This window comes from Lactuca serriola, chromosome 2, assembly GCF_051521515.1.
Source record: "Lactuca serriola cultivar US96UC23 chromosome 2, Lser_US96UC23_V15, whole genome shotgun sequence".
NCBI classification, from domain to species: Eukaryota; Viridiplantae; Streptophyta; class Magnoliopsida; order Asterales; family Asteraceae; genus Lactuca; species Lactuca serriola.
The window spans coordinates 121,325,946-121,350,926 of record NC_136409.1 but is presented as its reverse complement, the minus strand read 5'-3'; the positions used below and the strand labels follow the sequence as shown (position 1 = coordinate 121,350,926).

Here is a 24,981-nt window from a genome sequence, read left to right as displayed (position 1 = left end):
TGGATATTTTAAAAATAACGTTTGAAGAACATAATACAAACAAATTTGAAAAATAAAATCGCTATTAAAAGTGGGAAAAATAACTTATCCGAGTAATTAACTTTTTGCTTTTTTCACTTTTAGACAATTTTTTTTATATACATTTAAGCATTTAACTTGTTAATTTGTTCACATATTACCATTATCACTTGTTATAGTCGGTTACAATGATAATATGTAAACACATATAACAAGTTAATTTGTTCATATATTACGACAAAGATGATTATCCTGATAAGTTTTTTCCATACCCATTAATTCTGTTGTTTCTGTATTCAAATTTTGGCTTTAGCCTAATAGTTAAGTGGGAGGTCATTTTTATAATGTGGCCTACAAAGACAAACGAGATGAAAGCCAAAATGTGTAAATGGGATGGTATGAGGGGATTTGATGACAACTTTGTGAATGCTTAAGAAGGGCGTCGACATGGATGGATGGACTCCATTTTGGGTAATAAAAAATTGTATTTTTAGGTTTTATACTATTTTTTGAAAAGAGACTATATGAAATATCTTTAAATTAACAACAAACTTAAAAAAAATATTATCGACGGGTAGAAAAGTATAACAATTAACAATAAACTTAACAGTCACCTGCCAAACTGAGATATATTTAGTCCAAAAACTTTAATCTTTGTTATATTATGCTCCCAAAAAAATTATTAGCTGAACTGTAAATTTGGTTCCTGTGGTTAGCCAAAAAAAACTATGGATGGAGTCCAAAATCTTTTCAACTTGCACTACCGGTCTAAAATCGGATTTTTTTTTGTGGTGATGATCTCATTAAACATGAAAAGACTATTATGCCCTTTTAATTTGTTTTTTATATTTTTTATATTTCTTTTACTATATATATATATATATATATATATATATATATATATATATATATACACACACACACACACTATATTATTAAGCATATTGCCAATTTCTTGAAAATTAAGAGGTATACTTGTTATAACATCATGTACAATCTTATTAAGCATAATGAAAACGTCTGTGCATGCTCCTTTGATTGTAAGTTTGTAACTGACAGTAGTTCCTTCTCCCTATATCTAAACGTGGAAAACCCTAATTTCATCTACATACCATAAGTCCGATGTTTTCTATTGCTATATTTCTACTCTTAAACTGGAAACGCAGGTTTGCATTTACGAATGATTATTGCTTCTAAAATTCTACTGGATGATCTCCTCCATCCTTCCCCAATCACATACGGTTGACCTCTCTTCAGCATCTGCAATTTTGTATCATTTGTCGCTGCCAGCATCACTACACAACATCACCACCACCAAGTACAGTTACCCTTTCTGGTTTGTATTCACAGGCATTGCGACAACTTACACTATCTCCTCCTTACTCCCTGTTTCCTTTTCCTTTTCTCTTTCTTAAGATGCAAACATGGGTGGATCTCATATCTCATCAATCGTGAAGGATTAAAACCCTAACAAGGTTAGTTTCTTTTTTTATATTTTCAATCATAACTATTTTTGGGATTTATACCTACTACTCCATCAAACTTTGGAAAATATTCCCTTTTTGGCTTTAATTCAGATCAAAGAGGCACTAAAAAAACAAGAAAACGAGAATAAATCCTAGGTATGTTGGTAATTTTTTGTGGGTGTGTTCTATTCCATGAAATTGGATCAGTTCACACTAGTACAAATGTCACTAAAAAAATTTAGAGATTGTTTTTGGATACATTTAAATTAGATTGTGTGGCCATTATATAGACAATCAATACTTTAACCACACTTAATTATACCAAATGTGACAAATATTAGTCACACTCGAACACTGAGGTCATAGGTCACAATCAGCCACAGGTATCGATTAAACTTGTCATACTTTTTTTATGAGAGACGATAGATAAAAGTATCGTCACATGAGTTAGTTCTCTGTGTGTCTATAACATGGTGCCTTTTTAGCCACATAACAGACAAAGTAGCTAAAAGGTGATACATATGGTCACACTAAATATTTATGTGTCCATAGGACAGTTCTGTACTAGTTGTACTTAGTTAACGCAAGAAAAGAAAACAAGTTAGTATCGGTTATTTGTGGACATGTACCTTTTATTATGTGTGTCAAAATATGATGAATTGGCTTTGAGAAGAAACAAATATTGTGTGTGTAGGTAGCATTTAGTTATGATTACAGCTAATATATGTGTCTATATGTAAATATAGTTATAAAAGAATAATAATGTCTTATCGGTATAATTAGGGGTCTTTCATTGAATATGTTACTATAATTATGTAATGTTCATTATGGTTGTACTATTGTATTTGTAAGTTTAAATAATAGTCTTTATAAAATGAAAATTTGTTGCTGTAAAACTGAAATTGTTTCCTGGTTAAGTTATTATACAAAAAAACGACAATATTGTATGATCAATATATTTATAGTATGGTCATTCAATGTGTGACTATAATTATGTAACGGTCATTCTTTTTGTACTAATGTATGTCTAAATTTAAAGAATCATCTTCACTAGTCAACCATTTGACTTATATAAAGTCATTGACTACCACCCAAACTGCATAAGTTATTATTAGAGTTTGGGAAAGTTTTTGCAAAAAAAAAAATGTCATGATTTTTGTTTGAAGACGGTTGGAATTGCCTACATCAAATGAGTTTTGGTTATATATCAATTTGACTTTTGGGACCTATTTTGGTCATATAACAGTTGGAGTGATGTCAACATGTATGAAATATGAAACAGTACAATTAAAAGGATGTCAACATGTATGAAATATGAAACAGTACAATTAAAAGGATGGAAACATATACTAAAATCTTATAATAATATCTAAACACCAGTTTTTTTAAACTAAAAAAAAGTAATACGAGTAATATTGTCAATTTGGGGCCGAAACACCATACGAAGTAGTTACTAGCATACACACCGGAGCAAAATTCCAATCAAACATCCAAAGAACATTTTATTATCTTTTAAGGAAGTAACTTCCAAACAAACAACCAAGAAACACTAGCTTATACATCTTTCGTCCATGTGAAATTCATCTCATTATCTCTCTTACACGAGTAAATTTGGCATGAGGGATTGTAATAACTCATCATCTTTAGAAAATTCACCCATCTATTCAGACATTGCTTCCATTTGATTTATCAAATCATCCCTATGTGATAACAACTTTGTAATATCTTCCCATAAACTTTGATTTTCAGCATCTAATGTCTTTTTTTATCTTCAAACTGTTTTTGAAGTTTTTCACTTTCTAATTTCTTGATTCCCAACAAGACTTTGATTCTCAGTCTTGATTCCACATAAACACATGAAAGTTAAAATAAAAAATTTTGAGTGAACGTAAACATAAAGCATACCAATATAAATAGCCAAGATTATCCTTTATTTTTCTAAACCTAAAACCCATTTCTACAAACCATTGATTAAGTTTGACATCAAAAGATTAAACAAGAATAACAACAAAATCTTGTTTGAGGTTGTAGCAAAAAAAAATTCAATTTATTGAGGTTACTATCATCAATTTCGACCCAATTAACCACACTCAAAATTACAGATACACCTAAATCACATCAAGATATAGAACATACGATGTATATTCTTTAATTTCCATATCCTCTTTATCCTTGATCGATTTCTTGACTGCCTAAGCTTGATGCTCTGTAGTTGTATAGAAAAATAGAGATTTATTCTTGAATGTGAAGCTTATTGCGTTCTATGATATGTAGATACTTTTTAGGTTTAGGGTTAAAGGAAGATAACCAACCTGGTGGTGATCGATTTAGTTGGCGATGGTATCCCAAGTGGACGACAACTGCGATGGTAGGGATTTCGGCGATGGAGCAGGTGGTTGGTGTTAGAGACAAAGGCGGTGGAAGAGGTGGCCGGCGTTGGAGAGGAAGGCGGTAGAGGAGGTGGTCGACGACGCTAAAGTAGAACCGAAGGAAAAGACAGAATGAAGTCCCAAAACGAAGGCGGAGATGCGATTCAGATGAGGGAGATGTCAAACGTTAGCTAGAAAATGGGAATCAATTTAGGGCATGTTTTGGCGGACAAAGGAATAAGAACGAAATGAAAAAAAAAAAAAAGAGGGAATTTTAATTTTTTGTGAAATTTTTTAATTTTAATACATTAATGAATTTAATAAAAAAAATCATTGAAATTGATTATACAAAATAGACAAAATTATACGATTTTTGTTAGGGATGTCATGGGTATATTGTTAATTAATAGAATGTGTTGTCCATGTTCCTGATTTTAAGGGATTGCATGTGCAATTCTTGAATTGAAACCAATGTTTGGCTATTTGGAATCAACCATTCGGATTGGTTATTCAGATGGTGTGTATGGGTTAAGGTATGTATTGGCGGGGATGTAAGCAGGTGTGTAGGGGTGAGGTGTGGTGGTAGAAATAAGCCTTAACACTCACCCACCCCAATCATACTCCCACACCCAACACACCTAACTTAGAATAGATGGTAGGATGTAGGTGGGTGGTGAGGTGGGTGGAGGTGTGTGGATAGGTGTTGAAGATAGGGTGGGGGTGATGGTGGGGTTTGTGGCTTAGGGATTATAACTTATTCTTAAGGTGTGTCTCTTAGGGGTTAGTGTGTATGGCTTATGGCCTATGGATTAAGGCTCATGGTTTGGGGCTTATGTCTCATGGATTATAGCTTTAGGCATATGGCATATAACTTATTGTTTAATGCTTAAGGTGTACGACTTAGGGATTATGTTGTAGGACTTAGGGATTTTGGCTTATGGTTTATGGTTTATGGATTACTAGATATTTCTTAAGGCACCTTGTTTAAGGCATAAGGTGTAGGGATTATGCTTATAGCCTAGGGTTTAGGGTTTAGGGTTTGTGACTCAAGGCCTAGGGCTAAGGGCTTAGGGATTATGGTTTAGGGCTTAGGGATTATGGTTTGTAACTCAAGGCTTAGGGCTAAGGGCTTAGGGATTATGGTTTAGGGCTTAGGGATTATGGTTTAGGGCTTAGGGATTATGGTTTGTGACTCAAGGCCTATGGCTAAAGGCTTAGGGATTATGGTTTAGGGCTTAGGGATTATGGTTTGTGACTCAAGGCCTATGGCTAAGGGCTTAGGGATTATGGTTTAGGGCTTAGGGATTATGGTTTGTGACTCAAGGCTTAGGGCTAAGGGCTTAGGGATTATGGTTTAGGGCTTAGGGATTATGGTTTAGGGCTTAGGGCTTCTGGATTATGGTTTAGGGCTTAGGGATTATGGTTTGTGACTCAAGGCCTAGGGCTAAGGGCTTAGGGATTATGGTTTAGGGCTTAGGGATTATGGTTTGTGACTCAAGGCTTAGGGCTAAGGTCTTAGGGATTATGGTTTAGGGCTTAGGGATTATGGTTTGTGACTCGAGGGATTATGGTTTGTGACTCAAGGCCTAGGGTTAAGCGCTTAGGGATTATGGTTTAGGGCTTAGGGCTACTGGATTATGGTTTAGGGCTTAGGGATTATGGTTTGTGACTCAAGGCCTAGGGCTAAGGGCTTAGGGATCATGGTTTAGGGCTCAAGGCTTAGGGCTAAGGGCTTAGGGATTATGGTTTGTGACTCAAGGCCTAGGGTTAAGGGTTAGTGATTATGGTTTAGGGCTTAAGGCTTCTGTATTATTGTTTAGGGCTTAGGAATTACGGTTTGTGACTCAAGGCCTAGGGCTAAGGGCTTAGGGATTATGGTGTGTGACCCAAGGCTTGGTGGTGGTGGTGGTGGGTAAGAAAAATTCGTATCATGTATAAATTGTCATGTCGATACACACATAATAATAATAATAATAATAATAATAATAATAATAATAATAATGGCAAATTAATGTGAGTTCGAATCCTGCCAACAACAATTTTTATTTTGTACACCCTCATGAAACACGAAATCAGTGTGGATCCCACGGAAAATTCCAATCTCCCTCCAATATTATATACCTCACGAAAATTTTTAATCTCCCTCCAATATTATAAACCTCACGAAAATTTTTAATCTCCCCCCACGAGACCCTATTTCACAAAAATTCTGAAAATTCTCTTGGTTGGAATCGACGGCTGCTCCCAAACACAATGCCCTAATTCCTCTTACGGCTGAAGTCGACGAGAACCCCCATCTTCTAGTGTGCGCCTCCAACGTCAATCCCAAAGACCTTCGACCACCTCAAGCGCTCCGTTCGTCACCATCTTTGGCTTTCCTATCTTCGACTGTCGCACACAAAGGTATGTTTAACATCTGAAATCGTTTTTTTTAATGGTTGGAGTCGACGACTGCTCTCAAACACTATGCCTTAATAGGTAAACTTGCTCCGCATCTACTCCACATCGCAGCACACCCCTGACCTTCCATCTTCAGCACACTTGTTTGTCCCCATCTTCGTCTGTCGTTGATGATGTTGATAGCGATTTTGGGGCTGTGGAGGCTGGGAAAACACGAAGTAACAACCCAATCATTCTGATTTTCAGCTTGTGGACACAATATGTGAAGGTAATTTCTGTAAGTATATTATTGTTTGTTTCCCAATTTGCACAAATAGAAACTGCATCAGTAAGTATTGCTTCGATTGAGTTGATTTCAGCCGCTGAACGAGATTGTGTAGGTTTCCTTCCTAATTTCTTGCTTAATCGGCGCACATGGAGGTGAATTTCAAGGAACCGCGGGTAAAATTAGGTCGTCTATCACCAGAAATTCGAGAGCAACTTGCTCTATCGATGAGTTATTGTCCAACCGATAGGAGGTGGGTATATAGAATTAATTATTGGAAGAATTAACAGCAATTCATTTTCTGTCACTTTCAGGTTGGCAATCATAGTAATAGCAACTGTTGTTATTAGAACCTTGTTGGCTCCAATCACGATTAATCAGCACAAGGTTGCCTCAAAGTTAACTGTGAGCTCTACTCATTTGCCTAACATATTTATTAGTTCATACATTTGAAGATGAAAGCCAATATATGTAGAACATCAGTCAACATCTCTCCCCATCTCTCTCTGGGTGTGTGTCCTGACTCCTGAGTCCTGAGTATGATAGTATATTGAGTTATCTTGTTCAGAGGTAGCATTGATCTGTTGATATTTTGCATACAGATTTTGGGGCCAGAATTGGAGCAGATTCAGCAAAAGATGGAAGATAAGGTATGCCCATCATCAAACTTCTTCTGTCATTTGTCATGTTACATGTTACATAGATGAAAAGTTCATATTTATGCTGGTGCACTATGTATAAAGAGCCAACTTTGTCTAAATTATAATATATTGTTTCAAAAATGAAGTTAAAGATATTGAATAACATGCTTGTGAATCAATATCCTTAATTTGATGCTACCATATAACTTTTAGTCATGAATAATTAATTATATATGCAAGTAGAAGGCTGGGGGACTTCCTGCATGTGCAGTGCTCTTAATGTTTGTTTATTGAATTCGACATGCTTATCCTTTTAAGAAGATGAAACTCTTTGGCCCTTGATTATTTTTATTATTAAAAATTAAGATGTCATGATTCTCTTTCATTTTAGAGTAGGAGATAGTGATACATAAGACAGTTGAGTAAAGTGAATTATTTCACAAAGGGATCAAGTAATTTGCTTAGTGAGGCTGGTGAACTTTGTTCTTTTACCTTTCTTCATACTACATTATCCTTGATTTTTGCATTGCTTCATTTTGAATCTGTTCTTAGTGTTTATATTAGACATACACAGGAAGCATCCTAATTGATGTCAACCCATTCACAAAGCTTCCTCATTTGATGCCTTTCTCAAGAAGACAAGGAGCAATACAAACAAGATGAATGCGTAGTTATGTTTAGGTTTTCGTTTATGATGTGTTTGATTTTTTAACAATTATTTAAATTCTTGAAAGGAGGACAATTTTTTTTCTTTGATATTTTAATTTGGAATGTAATGTATGGATTTGAATTTCAATTATTAGTAATATCAAATTATGAATTTTGTTTTTGTTTTATATTGTTGGGTTTTGTTACTTTAATTTAAATTATTTTGATGTGTCTACAATGTATAAAAAGTAACAATACATAGTAAGTTAAAGTGGTTGTAATATAAATTTTGCCATGTTTTATAGGTTTTAAATGTCTTTAAAAATATACAATGGGTACTTTACATCAATTTTTAGCGTGTGGCTAAATGGTTAACAATAGCCATAATATACAAGAATTTTGAGACTACATGATTTAAAATGATGTTTATTCTAAAGTTCTTGTGACTAAGTTAAACAATAACAAGATGAAAAACAATTTATGTGGCAAATAAATACCATAATTGATTGTTGTTGAGACTAAATACTAGCTAATCGTCACTTACATCATTAATTATATGTGTCCATTTACCGAACATGGACATGTTCACCGTAATTATATGTGTCAAAAATATACCCAATAGTCTTAATACGATACCGAAGAGTCCTTAATTTTATCGAAATGTGTGTCTTTATAATACTTATGATTGTATTTCACTTAATTGTGTGTCTCTATACGATAGGTTATAGTCACAAAAATTGATTGTTTTTTGTGACTAATAATTACCAATTCACCACTTATGGAAGTAATTGCATGTGGCCATTTAGAAAAGATGGTCACACTCACCAAAATTACATGTTTACAAAAGATACAAAATAGTCTTAATAACATTTAAACTGTGTGACAATATAGAAGAAAACAACTACACTAAAACATCATGAATGTCGCAAGTTGGTGATATACAGTCACAACGTTTACTAAATATATGTGACTACTAACGGTTTAACGCTACAATATTGGATATTTAAGGAACAAAATTTCGTACACATTTGTCACACTTTTATAATACGGCCACATGTTTTCACATCATACGGACACTACATTTTAAAGTGACCATAAGAGTCATACGATGGCGTCACCTTCCGTCACACTTTCAGTGAAAAAATAAAATGTCACTATACGCATATGGTCACACTTTTTTGGTGTGACTGTAAGTCATTTTTCTTGTAGTGTCATCTTCTCTTTTTTTGGTTTGATATTTGGGCTCTAACTGGTGATGTTATTTCAACTTTGATTCCTCTTAATTGCATTAGCTTTGAGAAGGTCAAGCATCAAGAATTCAGTGATAACAAACAATTAATTATCAAAGCTTTGGAGCAGTCGAAGAAAAGGAATGTGTCTTTTTTGGGGAATCTTAATGTGTGTAAGCTTCATATTCCGTGACCTTATTATGACTAATAAATTGTAGTGTTTGAAAAAAATAAATATACTTTTGTTTTTTTATTAAATTGTATAATATATTTCGATTTGTGTATGTGTTGGCTGCAGTTTTTATGTATTCTGTTGTTCTATGTTGGACGGTGGATAAGATAATATTTGAATTTATCTCAAATGCTTATATTTATTTACTTCAATATCTTCTTCTTTTTTCTTCCAAATTTAGTCCTTATCTAGGGTTTTTGTAATGTTTTTGTTCTCTTGTTCAAGATAGTTGACTAATTTTGGGACCAAAATTGCAAAATGCGGCTATACTCTCAATGGCTAAATAGTTACATTACTTAAAGCAATTACCATCAACTGCACAAGAAGCTTATATAAAAACCAAATTTGCAATAGAAAATTTTAGTGTCTGTTTCTTTTGTCTCTCATTAAGTGTGTATGCAAATTGTAGCAGTACCCTAGGTGGGATTCTTTGTTAACATTAATGAATTTACAATAAGCTGGTTGTTTCTTTCTTTTTGTTTTTGATTTTTAAATAAAAAACGTTCTTGGTTGAAATTGGTACTTACTATGTGATCAATAAATTGCATAATGGTTGCAGGTATTTGACTTTAAAATCAGCATGGTCAAGATTCAAGATGTGCACAGGACATCTACTACGAAGGCGAGGTAGTGTGGATTCATTGCAGTTAAGATAATTCATGTCAGGGAATGCCCTTGATTGGCCTTATTAGGTCGATTGAGAAATAAATCTCACTTCTGGTTACTTCTTGGTTTTTTACCCTTAAAAAGTAGGTCACTATTATTGGTGAGAGCTTTAAACTTCATTGTTGTTTTGTGAGACTTGCCTCTTGGTCCAATTCCACAAGTGGCTAAGCTGTCGAAAGGTTAGAATATGTGGCTAATCACATAGTTTGCTTTTTTTCTTATTAAGGTTTTTTCTGATTTTGGGGTATTTCAAAAAGACCATGAACAAATTTATTTTGAAGATTTGTTTTTTCACAATGTAACCAACACTTAATTTTATAAAAGCAACAACATGTAGTTTTTTTGAGTAGGTTCACAGTGGGTATAAAACTCAATTTGTGGAGGACATTCGCTCATTTTATTCCTAATGACGTGTTATGAGTTTTTGTTACAAGCTGAGAAAGTTGCCTATGCTGAAAGATCATGTGGAATGTGTAGTAAGTTGAACAAAATCACGTTAACATAGATTCCATCAATGAATGGTACACAGTTTGGGAATCACACCATGTATCATTTTTGGTTTTGTTACATAACCATTTGCTTATATATTACAACACTTCTCAAGCGCCATATCCACTTTATCAAATCGGGTCCTCTTCCAATACACTTAGAAAAGGAACCTAATTCTTAAACCCCTACAAAAGAATACATCTTGGGCATTAGTCTCAAAATATTTTCCCCGTTATGCCATCAACTGTTTCTTAAAACAACTGGCCTTGGGTATTTTCTAAATTAAAACTTGGTTGTCATTGTTGAATAAGGAAATGGTTGTGGTACAATGATTACAAACACATTTAGTCTTTCTTGTATGTTGTTTTTGCAGCTTGTGAATGATAACATCAAGTGTTACATGGAGATCAACTAATCAGTTGACACCCAAAAGGATTTGGCAATTGTTGAATACACAAAAGACTTCTGTTTTCAAGATTCTTAGTATGGCATTAGAAAAGGTAAATTTTTATTTTTATTATTTTTGAAAATTTCGATTCAATGGTGTGATGTCTAGGCAAATTCATTTGTAGCAATATAGTTTTAGAAGATCATAGCCAGTAGTAGTAGCACCAAGGTGATCTAACATCGTACTTTTAGTTATTATCTAAATAAGGCATTCTTCTTTGAAAACCGTACCTAATTCTTACACCATATTTTCAATATTTTTCTTATTATAAGGCACTACTTTGATGTTTAAACCTGGTGTTGTTTACAAAGCATTTATCTTATTATCAAGGATCAGTCATAGATATAATTAAGTTATTTTAGCACATGGTATTGCTTCTTAAACACTTGATAGCACATCATGTTGTTTCTAATAAAATTTATAAAAGTTAATTATAGAACCTCATGCTATATTTTAGCATATGGTTCTTTGCTGTTGAACTAAAAGTATAATACTATACAATGCACATCAATAGAAGTAGGATGTTATACCAAGTACAAAGAAGAAATGTAAGTACAATGAAATAACAAGAAAAATAAAGTAAGATAGAGGTTTTTCTGTTTTACAATATTAATAGTTACTAAGAATATTAAGTGGAGAACAAAAACTTCATTTTAAAAGGGTTTGATGTTGGTCTTGGTTTGAAGAACAAAAAACAAATCATTATTTAGCCCTTAGAGAGAATTACACAGAGTCATCAGATTACAAATTTTTATTTAATTTGGCTATGATTTCTACACATGTATTCGTTTTTTTGTTCTTTTTATTTTGAATGAAATAATTGCCTCTTTTTCTCAAAGAAAAATAATGATATTTTTTTTTATAAATATATCATTTTTTGTTGTAATATATAGAAATGTAAATTAAAATTAAGTATCTCAAGTCTCATAGATTCATAATATATTTATACAATTTTTTTTTTAAATGAATCAATTTTAAGTAGCATTCGTTACAAAAATTTATTAATTATAAATTTTGATTAACTTTATGCCCAAAAAAGTACTTTCTTTGACCGCATAGGTTCATCATTCAATAATTCAATATAATAAATTTATAGTTTTTTTTCATTTTTATATGATTGTCTTATTTTAAATGTTAAAATAACCGTTTGTTATAATACATTGAAAAAATGCTTATATGTCTGTCATTGAGCCTACACACCCACCGGTGATAAAATAAGAAAAAATTAAATAATTTCTTTTTGTAAAACTAATCCGATTTCCTATTATTGTGTACATCTACAACCACACCACCACATACGATTACGCCTATTCATCGATGTGCCTATTCATCGTTCTTCGAAAGAAAAGTAGCTTGAAAGGAAAAGACATCTCTCAAAGGAAAACAACTATAAGACGAACGGGTGTGGGCAACGCGCATGAGGCGTTATCTTACATGGCATACGCCCTTAACGGCGCGTTAAGGCGCGTTATGGTGACAACAGGTGATAACGGGTGATTTTCTCTTTTTTTCAACATAATTTAACGGTAACATAAAAAAAATCAACTTATATATATATATATATATATATATATATATATATATATATATATATATATATATATATATATATATATATATATATATACTATATCATATCATATTTCTTTCATTTTTACCTATAAAATTCTCTACATATTTCTTTCAATATTTCAAAACCAAAATATGGATGAATTTGATCCGGTCCATCCGTACAACGATGATAACGACGAAGATGATTTGTTCGTGAGTATGATATACCAGTATTATACAGGCAGCCTAGTACAGCCAGATCCAACTCCCTTACTCACGCGACGTGCAGCGTTAAATAGAGATCGCGAGGAAGGGCATAGACGACTAGTTAGCGATTACTCTGCGAAAAATTGTGTCTACCAACCAAGCGATTTCAAAAGAAGATTTCGTTTGCAAAAAAATGTTTTTGAAATGATAGCCAACGCTATGGAAGCAAGGTATCGTTTGTTTCAAATTTTATAATTTATAAAATGTCACTTTTAAATAAATATAGATATAATTTTTACGTGTTTAATATTTATTTAGGTATCGTTTGTTTACTATATATTTAGGTATCATTTGTTTCAACTTTTATAATTTATAAAATGTTACTTTTAGATAAAAATAAATATAATTTTTACGTGTTTAATATTTATTTAGGTATGAATTGTTCCAAATGAGATATGATGCTAGAGGCAAACGAGGCTTCATAAGGTTGCAAAAATGTGTTGCTGCAATTAAAATTATGGCAATGGAGGAGTCGCCCGATTCTATTGACGATTACATGAGAATGTCTGAGAGGACCGGACGAGAAAGTTTGTATTTATTGGCAAGAGGTGTTGTCGAAACCTTCGGTGACCAATACTTGCGCAAACCTTCGTTGCATGATATGCAACAATTATATGCGGCGCATGAAGAAAGACATGGTTTTTCAGGTATGTTTGGGAGCATTGACTGCACACACTGGAAATGGAGAAATTGCCCCGTGGCGTGGAAAGGCCAGTATTCGAGCGGTCATCATGGAGCGCCTTCGTTGGTATTAGAGGTTGTTGCTTCATAAGATTTATGGATTTGGCATGCTTTTTTCGGGGTTGCGGGTTCTAACAACGACGTCAACGTTCTCGATCAATCACCGATATTTGACGATCTTTTGTCAGGAAAAGCCACGGATGCTCCTTTCACAGTGAATGGAAATGAATATAAGTGCGGGTATTACCTTACAGACAGAATATATCCACAATATTCTACGTTTGTGAAGGCGTTTCGACACCGAATAGATCCAAGGGAAAAATATTTCAAGAGACGACAAGAAGGAGCACGTAAGGACATTGAACGTGCTTTTGGGGTTTTGAAATCAAAATGGCACATTGTTGAACATGCGGCTAGACCTTATGAGTTAGATACTCTACGATATATCATGTATGCATGTATCATAATGCATAACATGGTTGTCGAAGATAAAGGACGCAATATTGCAACGTATTCTCCTACGGAACCAAGACATGCGCAATTTCAACCAGGGACATCAGAATATTTACATAGAGTGGTTGATATTCAAGATCAGCAAAAACACAAGCAACTCCGTGAAGACTTGGCGGATTACATCTATGTTGGTCACGAAGATGAAGATGAATAGTTTTAGGGCAAAAAATGTAGGTTTTATCATCTTTTTTTTGTTTTTTTGTTTTTTTTAGGTTTTTAAATGTTTTTGTGTTTTGTTGTAATTTTTTTAATGTTGTTTTTAATTTAAGATTTATTAAAATTTTATTTTTTTACTTTTCAAATATAAATAAATAAATAAAACAAATTCGGAATATAGAAAAAAAACATCAAAATAAAATAAAAAATAAAATAGAAAATAATTGGTGTTATCACATGTTATTAGATGTTTCCCGTTTCCACATTGGGTGTTATAACACCATGTATTAGTAGGATGCTGACATGGCATATTTTGAGTGTGGTAACATGTGATAACATATTGCCCACACCTAATAGTCTAAAAAGAAAACTATTCCCTAATCACTAGAAATAAATTTTGGAAGAGTTAATGGGTCCAAGGATTCTCCTAAAAGATTGTGAGTACATATTTGGGCAAAAATAGTGCCCATAATCAATATTAGATATTTAATTGATCATCTTACAATTCATGTACTTATATTATTATTGTATTTATATTTCATATATTCATATTTAATTAAACTTAAAAATGGTAAATTTGCTATACTAGACTATTAATTTTTTTGTTTTTACTGATATTTTGAATGTAGACTATTAATTTTTGTTGTTTTTATTGATATTTTGAATGTTGACCGGAATTTATTTTAAAAAAAAAATAGTGAGGTCTATACATCAAATGTAGTGTATAAAGAATTACGGCACAATTAATAATGTACAATCAATAATATGTTCATACATATTTGAAAATAATTTTAACTTTTCACTTTTTATTCTTCCTAATTTTATATTTTTTAGTATGACTTTTATTGATAATTGTTTAGATTTAGTAAACGATTGACGCAAAAATATTAATCACCTCTACAAACTAACTTCTGAAAAAAAATTGCATCCGTCGCTTCGCGCGGGTAACGACTAGTGTATATGCATGTATGTATGTGTGTGTGTGTGTATATATATATATATACTAGTTTATAACCCGTGAGAATCACGGTTATAAAATTAATTAAAATTTTATATTAAAAATCAAAATTATTAATCAGTTATTTTAAATAATCTATTACTTAAGAAATATTTTTTTAGTTATATAAAGAGAATTATAATCATTGATTTAAATAAATATATGAAGTTATATCACCTTATAATCTATATTAATTTTATTTTATTTTTCAATCTAATGTTATTAATTTAATAAAATTAAAGTGAGAAAATTAAAATTTTGAAATTTAAAATGAGGAATCAATTATTAATTTAGTGTAATTAGAGTGAAAATTTAAAATTTGAAATTTGAAATGGATAATTAATAGGTTGACAAGTGGCATAATATGTGATATATAACATTAATGAAGACTCCTAATTATATGACACTTGTCAATAGAAGATTAAACTTATTTTTTTATTAGAATAGGGATATATATATATATATATATATATATATATATATATATATATATATATATATATATATATACACTAGTTTATAACCCATGGAAACCATAGCTACAAAATTAATTAAACTTTTATACTAAAAATTCAAAGTTATTAATCAATTATTTTAAATAAATTATTAATTAAGAGATTTTTTTAGTTATATAAAATTATAATCATTGAGTTAAAAAAATATGTGAAATTATATCACTTTATAATTTGTATTAATTTAATTTTAATTTTTATTTTAATGTTATTAATTTAATGTAGATAGAGTGGAAATTTAAAATTTAAAATTTAAAATTTAAAATGAATAATCAATAGGTTGACAAGTGGCAAGAATTAATTATTAATTATGAGACATATTGTGAGACATAATAGGGTGACACATGGCAAAAGAAGAATGAAATATGCATTAATTAAGAGGTCTAATAAGGTGACACATGTCAAAAGGAGAATAAAACTATTCTTTTATTAGAATAGGGATATATATATATATATATATCTATATATATATATATATATATATATATATATATATCTCAAACCCCCAACCCAACCCCTCGGTTAACCTTCTCTCTCTCTCTCTCTCTCTCTCTCTCTCTCACACACACACACACACACATCATCATCATCTCTCATCATCATCTTTATATCTTCCTTGAAAATTAAAAAAAAAAAAAAAAAAAAAAAAAAAAAAAAAAACACATGCATACTTATATTATCCATACTTACAACTCATAAATTCTTCAAAGGATTCCTTTCTCATATGATTTTAAAAACATGAGGTTGTTCCATTGGACCTTTATTTTCATGTATGAAGCTTTTGTTTGAGGCTAATTTGTTGAAATTATCTTCTCATTTAGGCTCGAAATGGGTGATTTTTTAGTCTTGTACTTTCACTCCTCACTTTCCAACCTTCTATAATGGAGAAAATTGGGTTTCCTCTCCTTTGTGTTCTTTTCACTTTACCATTCCCCTTCGTTCTTGCTGGTGGTGACTTACCCACTCCACCTGATGCATAATTTCAATTCGGAGAACATGTATCAAAATGTTAATTTTTTTTCTTTCAACAATAAAAGCATCTCAGCCCTTCAAAACACCTTCCTTCTCTAATCAAGTTTCAATCTTTTCCAAATTATTTTTAAATCATGATTTTATATAATTAAAGGAAATCCTTACGCCTACAAGAAATCCATATTATAAAGGAAGTTGGTCGAGTAAAAGAAGGGAGGATCTTTATTACCTCAATAATTTGTCAAATAAATGGCAGTTTATCAAGAAACACATCTCATTTGCTCTTGTAGAAGATCGTGAAGCAAGTTTGAACATCAAAAAGAGCTTAAAGAAGACGATGAAGGAACTCAAAGGTGAAGATTCCAGTTCAAGAAGTGATGCAGAATACTCTGTTAGTCATCATCATTCTTTAAGACCCAAAACACCCTTTTTTGAAAGAAACAAGAAAGATGTTTGCAAGTGGAGCTCCATACATAGACCTCACAACCGGTGGGAGGTGTTTTACAACAGAGTACATATGGATCTATGGTGGATGTAACGCCCGCAAATCTGGGCTAGTCAAATTAGAGGCAATAGGGGTCGAAAACAACTTTTCGACAAAAGATTATTTAGAATAAATAATCTTAACCAAGTTGTAGAGTATGTTACAAGGTTTTCGTACATATAAAGAACGCCGAAAACCGAGTTATAACGAAGAAGTTATGACCCGTTGAAGTTTCGCGACGGAACCGGCACGATACCGGGAAGCGTAAATAGTGAATTTACGATAGAGCGATATTTAGCCTTAGCGATCTAAAAGAAAGTCGTAGAATATGTTAAACTAAGAACATCAATAAAAAGAACGCCCAAATCTGACTTCGTATGAGGAAGTTATGATTTTTCTAAGATTTAGCATAGCAGTGCACAGCCCGAAATCTGAATTTTAGATCGGTCGATTTTTAGCCGACGGGATCTAAATGAAAGTTGTAGTACTCGTAAATACCAACGCGTGGATATAAAGAACGTCGATAATAGAGCTCGTATGCAAAAGTTATGGATGAAGCTTAGTCCCTACTTTTCGAGCGCGGCGATTCGATACAGTTTCGTAAATACGAGATAGAATGAGAATTAGCCAACGAGGTCTAAATGAGAGTTGAAGATCTCATTAATAGGAACTCAACGGTAAAAAGACAGACAAAAATGGAGCTCGTATGCGAAAGTTATGGACGAAGCTTAGTCCCTACTTTTCGAGCGCGGCGAATTTGATACAGTTTTGTAAATCCGAGATAGAATGAGAATTAGCCAACGAGGTCTAAATGAAAGTTGAAGATCTCATTAATAGGAACTCAACGGTAAAAAGACAAACAAAAACGGAGCTCGTATGCAAAAGTTACGGACGAAGCTTAGAGACTAATTTACTATAAAACTCCTATAAATACAAGGGTGAACTCCTCATATTTTCTTCACACCATAAGCCTCTCTTTCTCTCTCTAACTTCTCTCTAGCCTCCCTAAACCCCTCCCAAGTCTACGGAACCTCCCTAGCACGAGAAGAAAGCCCCGGAGCGCCCGACGGCTCCGAGAAGAAAAGCTTTCGGCTTGGAAACGCTGCTCCAGCGAAGCCCGGTTTTTAATAAAAACTCGATGTAAGTGAGCTACGCCTATACTATATTTAATATAGATTTTATTTAATTATAGTAACATTATTAGGACCTTAAAATAATTATTTGGGCTATTATTATGAGTTATATTGAGTGTTATTTAACGCTTATATAATAGTAATAATAGCTAGACTATTAATTAGTCGTGGTTAACGTTAAAAACTAAACCCTAGTGGTATTGATACTAGGTTTTGTCGAGGAAAATTGTTTTGAGATAACGAAGTGCTGTCTGAGTTCGGAATCACCACCTAATCAGGTGAGTGCATGGTCTCTTTCATCTTACACATAGATATGAAGTATTTTAATATAAATTACGTGTTATGTGTGCATATTGTCTGAATACTTGTTGTCTATGCTGGTGAAAGATTTTTATACATGTTTTAAAAGATGTAAACTGTATAAAGTATTTTATATCTACAAAATATGTTGGGTAAAACATGGGTAGATGAATGATGATGGATAAAAGCTGAAATAGAGGAACATTAGTAGTACGGACCTAGTGCCCTATAGGTATACATTGGCAGCAGTGGACCTAGTATCCTATAGATGAGCACTGGCAGCTGCGCCACAACCCGTAGATGATTTAGATCTACGGTAAACGTCCTAGCAGCTGCGCTATAAGGATGGTATCGGCAGCTGCGCCTAATAGGGAGCCTTATGACCATGACAGTAGTGTTTAAAGGTCAATACCGGCAGAAGCGCCTCATAGAAAATGTCCTAATTCTGGCAGCTGAGCCTAAGTGACAATATTAGCAGCTGCGCTTGACCAATGTGTCATTGGCAACAATGGACTTCATGTTGTTTCCTTAGGATGATCCTTAGGAATGAATGAATGAGAAATAGCTGATTCTTAGGGTAGATCCTTAAGAATAAAGAAGATAATGGGGATGGGTAATTGGGTTGATTGTTTGATTGTTTAAACATAATAATTATATTATTGTGGGTTGAAAACCCTATGTACTCACCAGGTTTCCCAACCTGACCCACTCAGTTTATTTATATCACAGGTGTTGATATGAAGTGACATTACACTGAGAGATTTAAAGAGATGTAGATCACTAGTGTAAATAATTGTAAGTTCTGTTTATGCTTATGTTTCTGTATTAACGATGACATCCCAAACGTTTTAAAATGAAATAAATACGTTTCTTCGAAAAATGTTTTAATAACGTATTTACCATGTTTTTCTGGGAACAAATTCCGCAACATTTTTATAAAATGAAGTACTCTGATTTTTATAAAGCATAAACAACATCGGTCTTTTTTGGCCGTGAAAATGGGGATGTCACAGTTGGTATCAGAGCATTAGTTTAAGCGAACTAGGAATATGGATTTATTTCTAGACTTAAACTTAGAATGCTAAGCGATGATTGTGAGGTGTGAGCACTAGATTATTTTAGGAATTATGCCTAAAATGCTTTTATGTGCTAAATACTTGTGCCTGATATGTTGTTAGTTGTTCGGATCTATGGTCTGTTGCCGACCGGATCTGGAAACCTTATGTGTGTAGGATTCTAAACGTACGACTACGATATTAGAACTAGCATATAAACGTTTCAGAGTGATAAGGATGATTTAAACGTCAATCCTAAGTAAAGGTCTAGATTCACCTCATTCGGTGTATAGATCGAGATGGTAAGAACACGTAGCGGGAACGTGAATGCAAATGGGAACCGAGATCAGCCCCCAGTGATTGAGCAAATACCGGTGATGGAAGCCATTGCTGAGCCAGTCACAATGGCCGGAGTGCAAGCGATGATCCAAGCGATGTTGGATCGTCAAATGGAGGAAACTAGACGTTTGCTCCAGCAAAATCGAGAGGAAGCCACTATTCAGATCGAACGGCCCGAGTTGAATGAAGGGCAGACTGAGGAGGAGAACTACAGTGGGACTGTTGGTCAAGTCAACCCGCCAATAGTTCGACAAAACAACCAAGATGACAAAGTCGAGAGGAATGGATGCAAGTACAAGGATTTTCTGACTTGCAAGCCATCAACTTTCACTGGAAAGGAGGATCCGATCGGGGTCATGGATTGGATCTCGGAGATGGAGTTAGCTTTCATGACGTGCGGTTGCAGAGGAAAACAACAGACCACATTTGCAGTGCGTCAGTTTCGAGGAGGCGTTGTACGTTGGTGGAATACCTTGGGGAAAACTCTGAGCCCCAATGAGCCCCTGCAACTAACATGGGCAGAATTTCTGGTGCAGTTCAAACGTAGGTACTGCTCAGCCCAAAATCTGCTCGAGCTAGAAAACCAATTCCTTACCTTAAAGAAAGGAAGCATGTCTATTGATGAATACACCAACAACTTCACAGAGAAGATGGAGTTCGCCTTACGTCTTGTTCCGGATGAGCTGACAAAAATTGACAAGTACGCAAAAGGACTTCCATGGGAATATGCAGTGCCAGTGCGTCAGGCACCTACTTTGGAGGCAGCTATCTGGGCTGCCAAGTCGGTTGAGGAGATGATCAAGGGAAGAGCCGCCAACAAGACCGAGGTTGGCGAAAAGAGGAAGTTTGAGGGGTCTGAGAAGCCCGATGAGAGAAGCAAATCAAGTACCAGGAAGTTTAGAGGAGGAGGGAGTGAAGAAAGATGGTTCGAGAAGTGCAAAAAGAAACACTCTGGAAAATGCAGTGAGGAAGTAACTTGTTTCAAGTGTGGGAAGCATGGGCATTATGCCAACGAGTGTGAATTCAATAAAAGGGTGTGTTACGAATGTAATGAGGAAGGGCACTTCAAGCAAGATTGCCCAAAGAGAGAGAGGGCTACAAAGCCAAATGTGCCGCCAAAGCCAAAGGCGAGAGCATTTCAAATGATCCTTGACGAAGCAGATGACAACGCGAGGATTCAGGAGTGACGGCTTGACATCCAAAGATCGAGTTATGAAGTAGCCATAGAATTGTATGATGTAGCCTGTTAGAGGCATAGTTTAGGGTGAACTTGAACACCTATGTAAACATTTTAAGGAATAATATAAAACCTTCGTTTTGATATTTTATGTGTTAAACTGTTATGTGATTTTCTTGTATGGTGACTTGGAAAACTGCGAGACAATACTTGGGACGGGTATGAGTAGGTGTGGATGGTAGTAGAGGCCTATACTACCGGAAGCACAGGACTCACACTTGGATCAGGGAAAGTCACAAGGTTACCAAGAAGCTAGTAATTGATTTCGTTTTATTCAAGTGTGTTGTTACCATCGTTTCGGTAATGACTAAGAAGATTGTTGATATTCCGACCCTAGTGGTCATATCGAATCAAGTCCGACTACGATGAGTATGTTGTGTGGTTCAGAGAACCAAGTTTGATGTAGCGTCCGACTTAAACCAAACGGTTGAAATCAAAGCGATCAATAGAAGTATCGCACTCGTTGTTAAAGAAGTTGGTGGCTAGAAATGCCTAATGTTAAAGTGTGATTATATCACATTAGAACATGAAGGAAGGCATAGTCTGTTTTAGAATTTAACTCTAAGAGACCTAAGTCTAAGTGTTGCAACATACGATGATAGGTCATTAGAATATGATACATCGATCTATATTAGTAATAAAAGAACTTATCTCAAGTCCCTATCCAGCAGGGATCGAGATTGTGACTTGAAGGTCATAATTTGGAGTCTAACCTGAGGTAGAGAGCAGGTGCACGATCGAGTACACTTACAGTCAATGAGTTTAAAAGATAGAATTGAAGGAATGTAGAAGTTATAATTATTACCTAGGATGAAGAGATGACGTATGGAGTCATTATACGACCCTGTTTTGTTGATGATTCCGGGACGTAATCATCCTAAGGGGGAGATAATTGTAACGCCCGCAAATCTGGGCTAGTCAAATTAGAGGCAATAGGGGTCGAAAACAACTTTTCGACAAAAGATTATTTAGAATAAATAATCTTAACCAAGTTGTAGAGTATGTTACAAGGTTTTCGTACATATAAAGAACGCCGAAAACCGAGTTATAACGAAGAAGTTATGACCCGTTGAAGTTTCGCGACGGAACCGGCACGATACCGGGAAGCGTAAATAGTGAATTTACGATAGAGCGAGATTTAGCCTTAGCGATCTAAAAGAAAGTCGTAGAATATGTTAAACTAAGAACATCAATAAAAAGAACGCCCAAATCTGACTTCGTATGAGGAAGTTATGATTTTTCTAAGATTTAGCATAGCAGTGCACAGCCCGAAATCTGAATTTTAGATCGGTCGATTTTTAGCCGACGGGATCTAAATGAAAGTTGTAGTACTTGTAAATACCAACGCGTGGATATAAAGAACGTCGATAATAGAGCTCGTATGCAAAAGTTATGGATGAATCTTAGTCCCTACTTTTCGAGCGCGGCGAATTCGATACAGTTTCGTAAATACGAGATAGAATGAGAATTAGCCAACGAGGTCTAAATGAGAGTTGAAGATCTCATTAATAGGAACTCAACGGTAAAAAGACAGACAAAAATGGAGCTCGTATGCGAAAGTTATGGACGAAGCTTAGTCCCTACTTTTCGAGCGCGGCGAATTTGATACAGTTTTGTAAATCCGAGATAGAATGAGAATTAGCCAACGAGGTCTAAATGAAAGTTGAAGATCTCATTAATAGGAACTCAACGGTAAAAAGACAAACAAAAACGGAGCTCGTATGCAAAAGTTACGGACGAAGCTTAGAGACTAATTTACTATAAAACTCCTATAAATACAAGGGTGAACTCCTCATATTTTCTTCACACCATAAGCCTCTCTTTCTCTCTCTAACTTCTCTCTAGCCTCCCTAAACCCCTCCCAAGTCTACGGAACCTCCCTAGCACGAGAAGAAAGCCCCGGAGCGCCCGACGGCTCCGAGAAGAAAAGCTTTCGGCTTGGAAACGCTGCTCCAGCGAAGCCCGGTTTTTAATAAAAACTCGATGTAAGTGAGCTACGCCTATACTATATTTAATATAGATTTTATTTAATTATAGTAACATTATTAGGACCTTAAAATAATTATTTGGGCTATTATTATGAGTTATATTGAGTGTTATTTAACGCTTATATAATAGTAATAATAGCTAGACTATTAATTAGTCGTGGTTAACGTTAAAAACTAAACCCTAGTGGTATTGATACTAGGTTTTGTCGAGGAAAATTGTTTTGAGATAACGAAGTGCTGTCTGAGTTCGGAATCACCACCTAATCAGGTGAGTGCATGGTCTCTTTCATCTTACACATAGATATGAAGTATTTTAATATAAATTACGTGTTATGTGTGCATATTGTCTGAATACTTGTTGTCTATGCTGGTGAAAGATTTTTATACATGTTTTAAAAGATGTAAACTGTATAAAGTATTTTATATCTACAAAATATGTTGGGTAAAACATGGGTAGATGAATGATGATGGATAAAAGCTGAAATAGAGGAACATTAGTAGTACGGACCTAGTGCCCTATAGGTATACATTGGCAGCAGTGGACCTAGTATCCTATAGATGAGCACTGGCAGCTGCGCCACAACCCGTAGATGATTTAGATCTACGGTAAACGTCCTAGCAGCTGCGCTATAAGGATGGTATCGGCAGCTGCGCCTAATAGGGAGCCTTATGACCATGACAGTAGTGTTTAAAGGTCAATACCGGCAGAAGCGCCTCATAGAAAATGTCCTAATTCTGGCAGCTGAGCCTAAGTGACAATATTAGCAGCTGCGCTTGACCAATGTGTCATTGGCAACAATGGACTTCATGTTGTTTCCTTAGGATGATCCTTAGGAATGAATGAATGAGAAATAGCTGATTCTTAGGGTAGATCCTTAAGAATAAAGAAGATAACGGGGATGGGTAATTGGGTTGATTGTTTGATTGTTTAAACATAATAATTATATTATTGTGGGTTGAAAACCCTATGTACTCACCAGGTTTCCCAACCTGACCCACTCAGTTTATTTATATCACAGGTGTTGATATGAAGTGACATTACACTGAGAGATTTAAAGAGATGTAGATCACTAGTGTAAATAATTGTAAGTTCTGTTTATGCTTATGTTTCTGTATTAACGATGACATCCCAAACGTTTTAAAATGAAATAAATACGTTTCTTCGAAAAATGTTTTAATAACGTATTTACCATGTTTTTCTGGGAACAAATTCCGCAACATTTTTATAAAATGAAGTACTCTGATTTTTATAAAGCATAAACAACATCGGTCTTTTTTGGCCGTGAAAATGGGGATGTCACAGTGGAGATGGAGCAATGTGGTGTTGGTGCTGAAATTCGAATGGGGTGATGGTGAAATTAGGTAGATATGGGTTTTCTTGGGGATGAGTGTAACAATCCGAAATTTCTATCTTGTAAAGTCATTCAATTCAATCAAAGGTCAGACTAGTTTTTGTTACCTTTTAGCCTTGTTAAGGGTTATTCTAGAAGTTTTTAAGCCTTGTGCACATAGGACGTAATGCTATGTATTGTGAGTAAGGAAATTTATAGGTTTCAAATTAAGCCAAGTTCATCCATGTGTAGGTAGCCCCTTTGTGCTTCCAGGATGTTAATGGAGCGGTTATCAAAGAAAAGTCTTGGATAAACCTTCAATAATATCCAGCTAATCTTAGAAAACTAAGAATCTCAGTAGGACTTTTGTTGGATTAGTGTCTAAGGTTGTAACTATATTTGGTAAGTAACTGACCCAATTGTGCATGCTCCTTTTGGGTTGCCTTCACCATAGCAACTTGACAGGGTGATTTATATAGAGAGAACATTATTATTAATATATTATAAGAATAATATGTTAAAGGAATAATAATATTATTTGATTAATATAAGTCATAAATTAATTAGGAATTAATTTGGTGACTTAAAGAGATT

The 24,981-nt window shown here is 34.2% G+C and overlaps 1 protein-coding gene and 2 long non-coding RNA genes across 3 annotated transcripts; all 3 read left to right on the top strand.

The window, feature by feature from the left end:
* Positions 1-12,575: 12,575 nt before the first annotated feature.
* On the top strand, positions 12,576-14,037 carry LOC145089524 (uncharacterized). Its single transcript, XM_079027951.1, has 3 exons — positions 12,576-12,859; positions 13,062-13,336; positions 13,559-14,037. The coding sequence occupies exons 1-3, from the start codon at positions 12,576-12,578 to the stop codon at positions 14,035-14,037; spliced, it is 1,038 nt and encodes a 345-aa protein (XP_078884077.1).
* Positions 14,038-17,999: 3,962 nt separating this feature from the next.
* Positions 18,000-19,267, top strand: LOC145090425 (uncharacterized). The gene is made up of 3 exons (XR_013701561.1): positions 18,000-18,144; positions 18,348-18,415; positions 19,167-19,267. It is a non-coding gene; the product is annotated as an uncharacterized LOC145090425 (long non-coding RNA).
* Positions 19,268-22,908: 3,641 nt separating this feature from the next.
* Positions 22,909-24,176, top strand: LOC145090424 (uncharacterized). Its single transcript, XR_013701560.1, has 3 exons — positions 22,909-23,053; positions 23,257-23,324; positions 24,076-24,176. It is a non-coding gene; the product is annotated as an uncharacterized LOC145090424 (long non-coding RNA).
* The last annotated feature ends 805 nt before the right edge of the window (positions 24,177-24,981 follow it).

What these genes read in the sequence shown, in the direction of transcription:
- LOC145089524 (XM_079027951.1), top strand. Translation starts at nt 12,576, where the DNA reads ATGGATGAATTTGATCCGGTCCATCCGTACAACGATGATAACGACGAA. An exon ending in GCCAACGCTATGGAAGCAAG is followed by an intron (nt 12,860 to 13,061) that starts GTATCGTTTGTT and finishes ATATTTATTTAG; the next exon opens with GTATGAATTGTTCCAAATGA. An exon ending in AGAAAGACATGGTTTTTCAG is followed by an intron (nt 13,337 to 13,558) that starts GTATGTTTGGGA and finishes ATCTTTTGTCAG; the next exon opens with GAAAAGCCACGGATGCTCCT.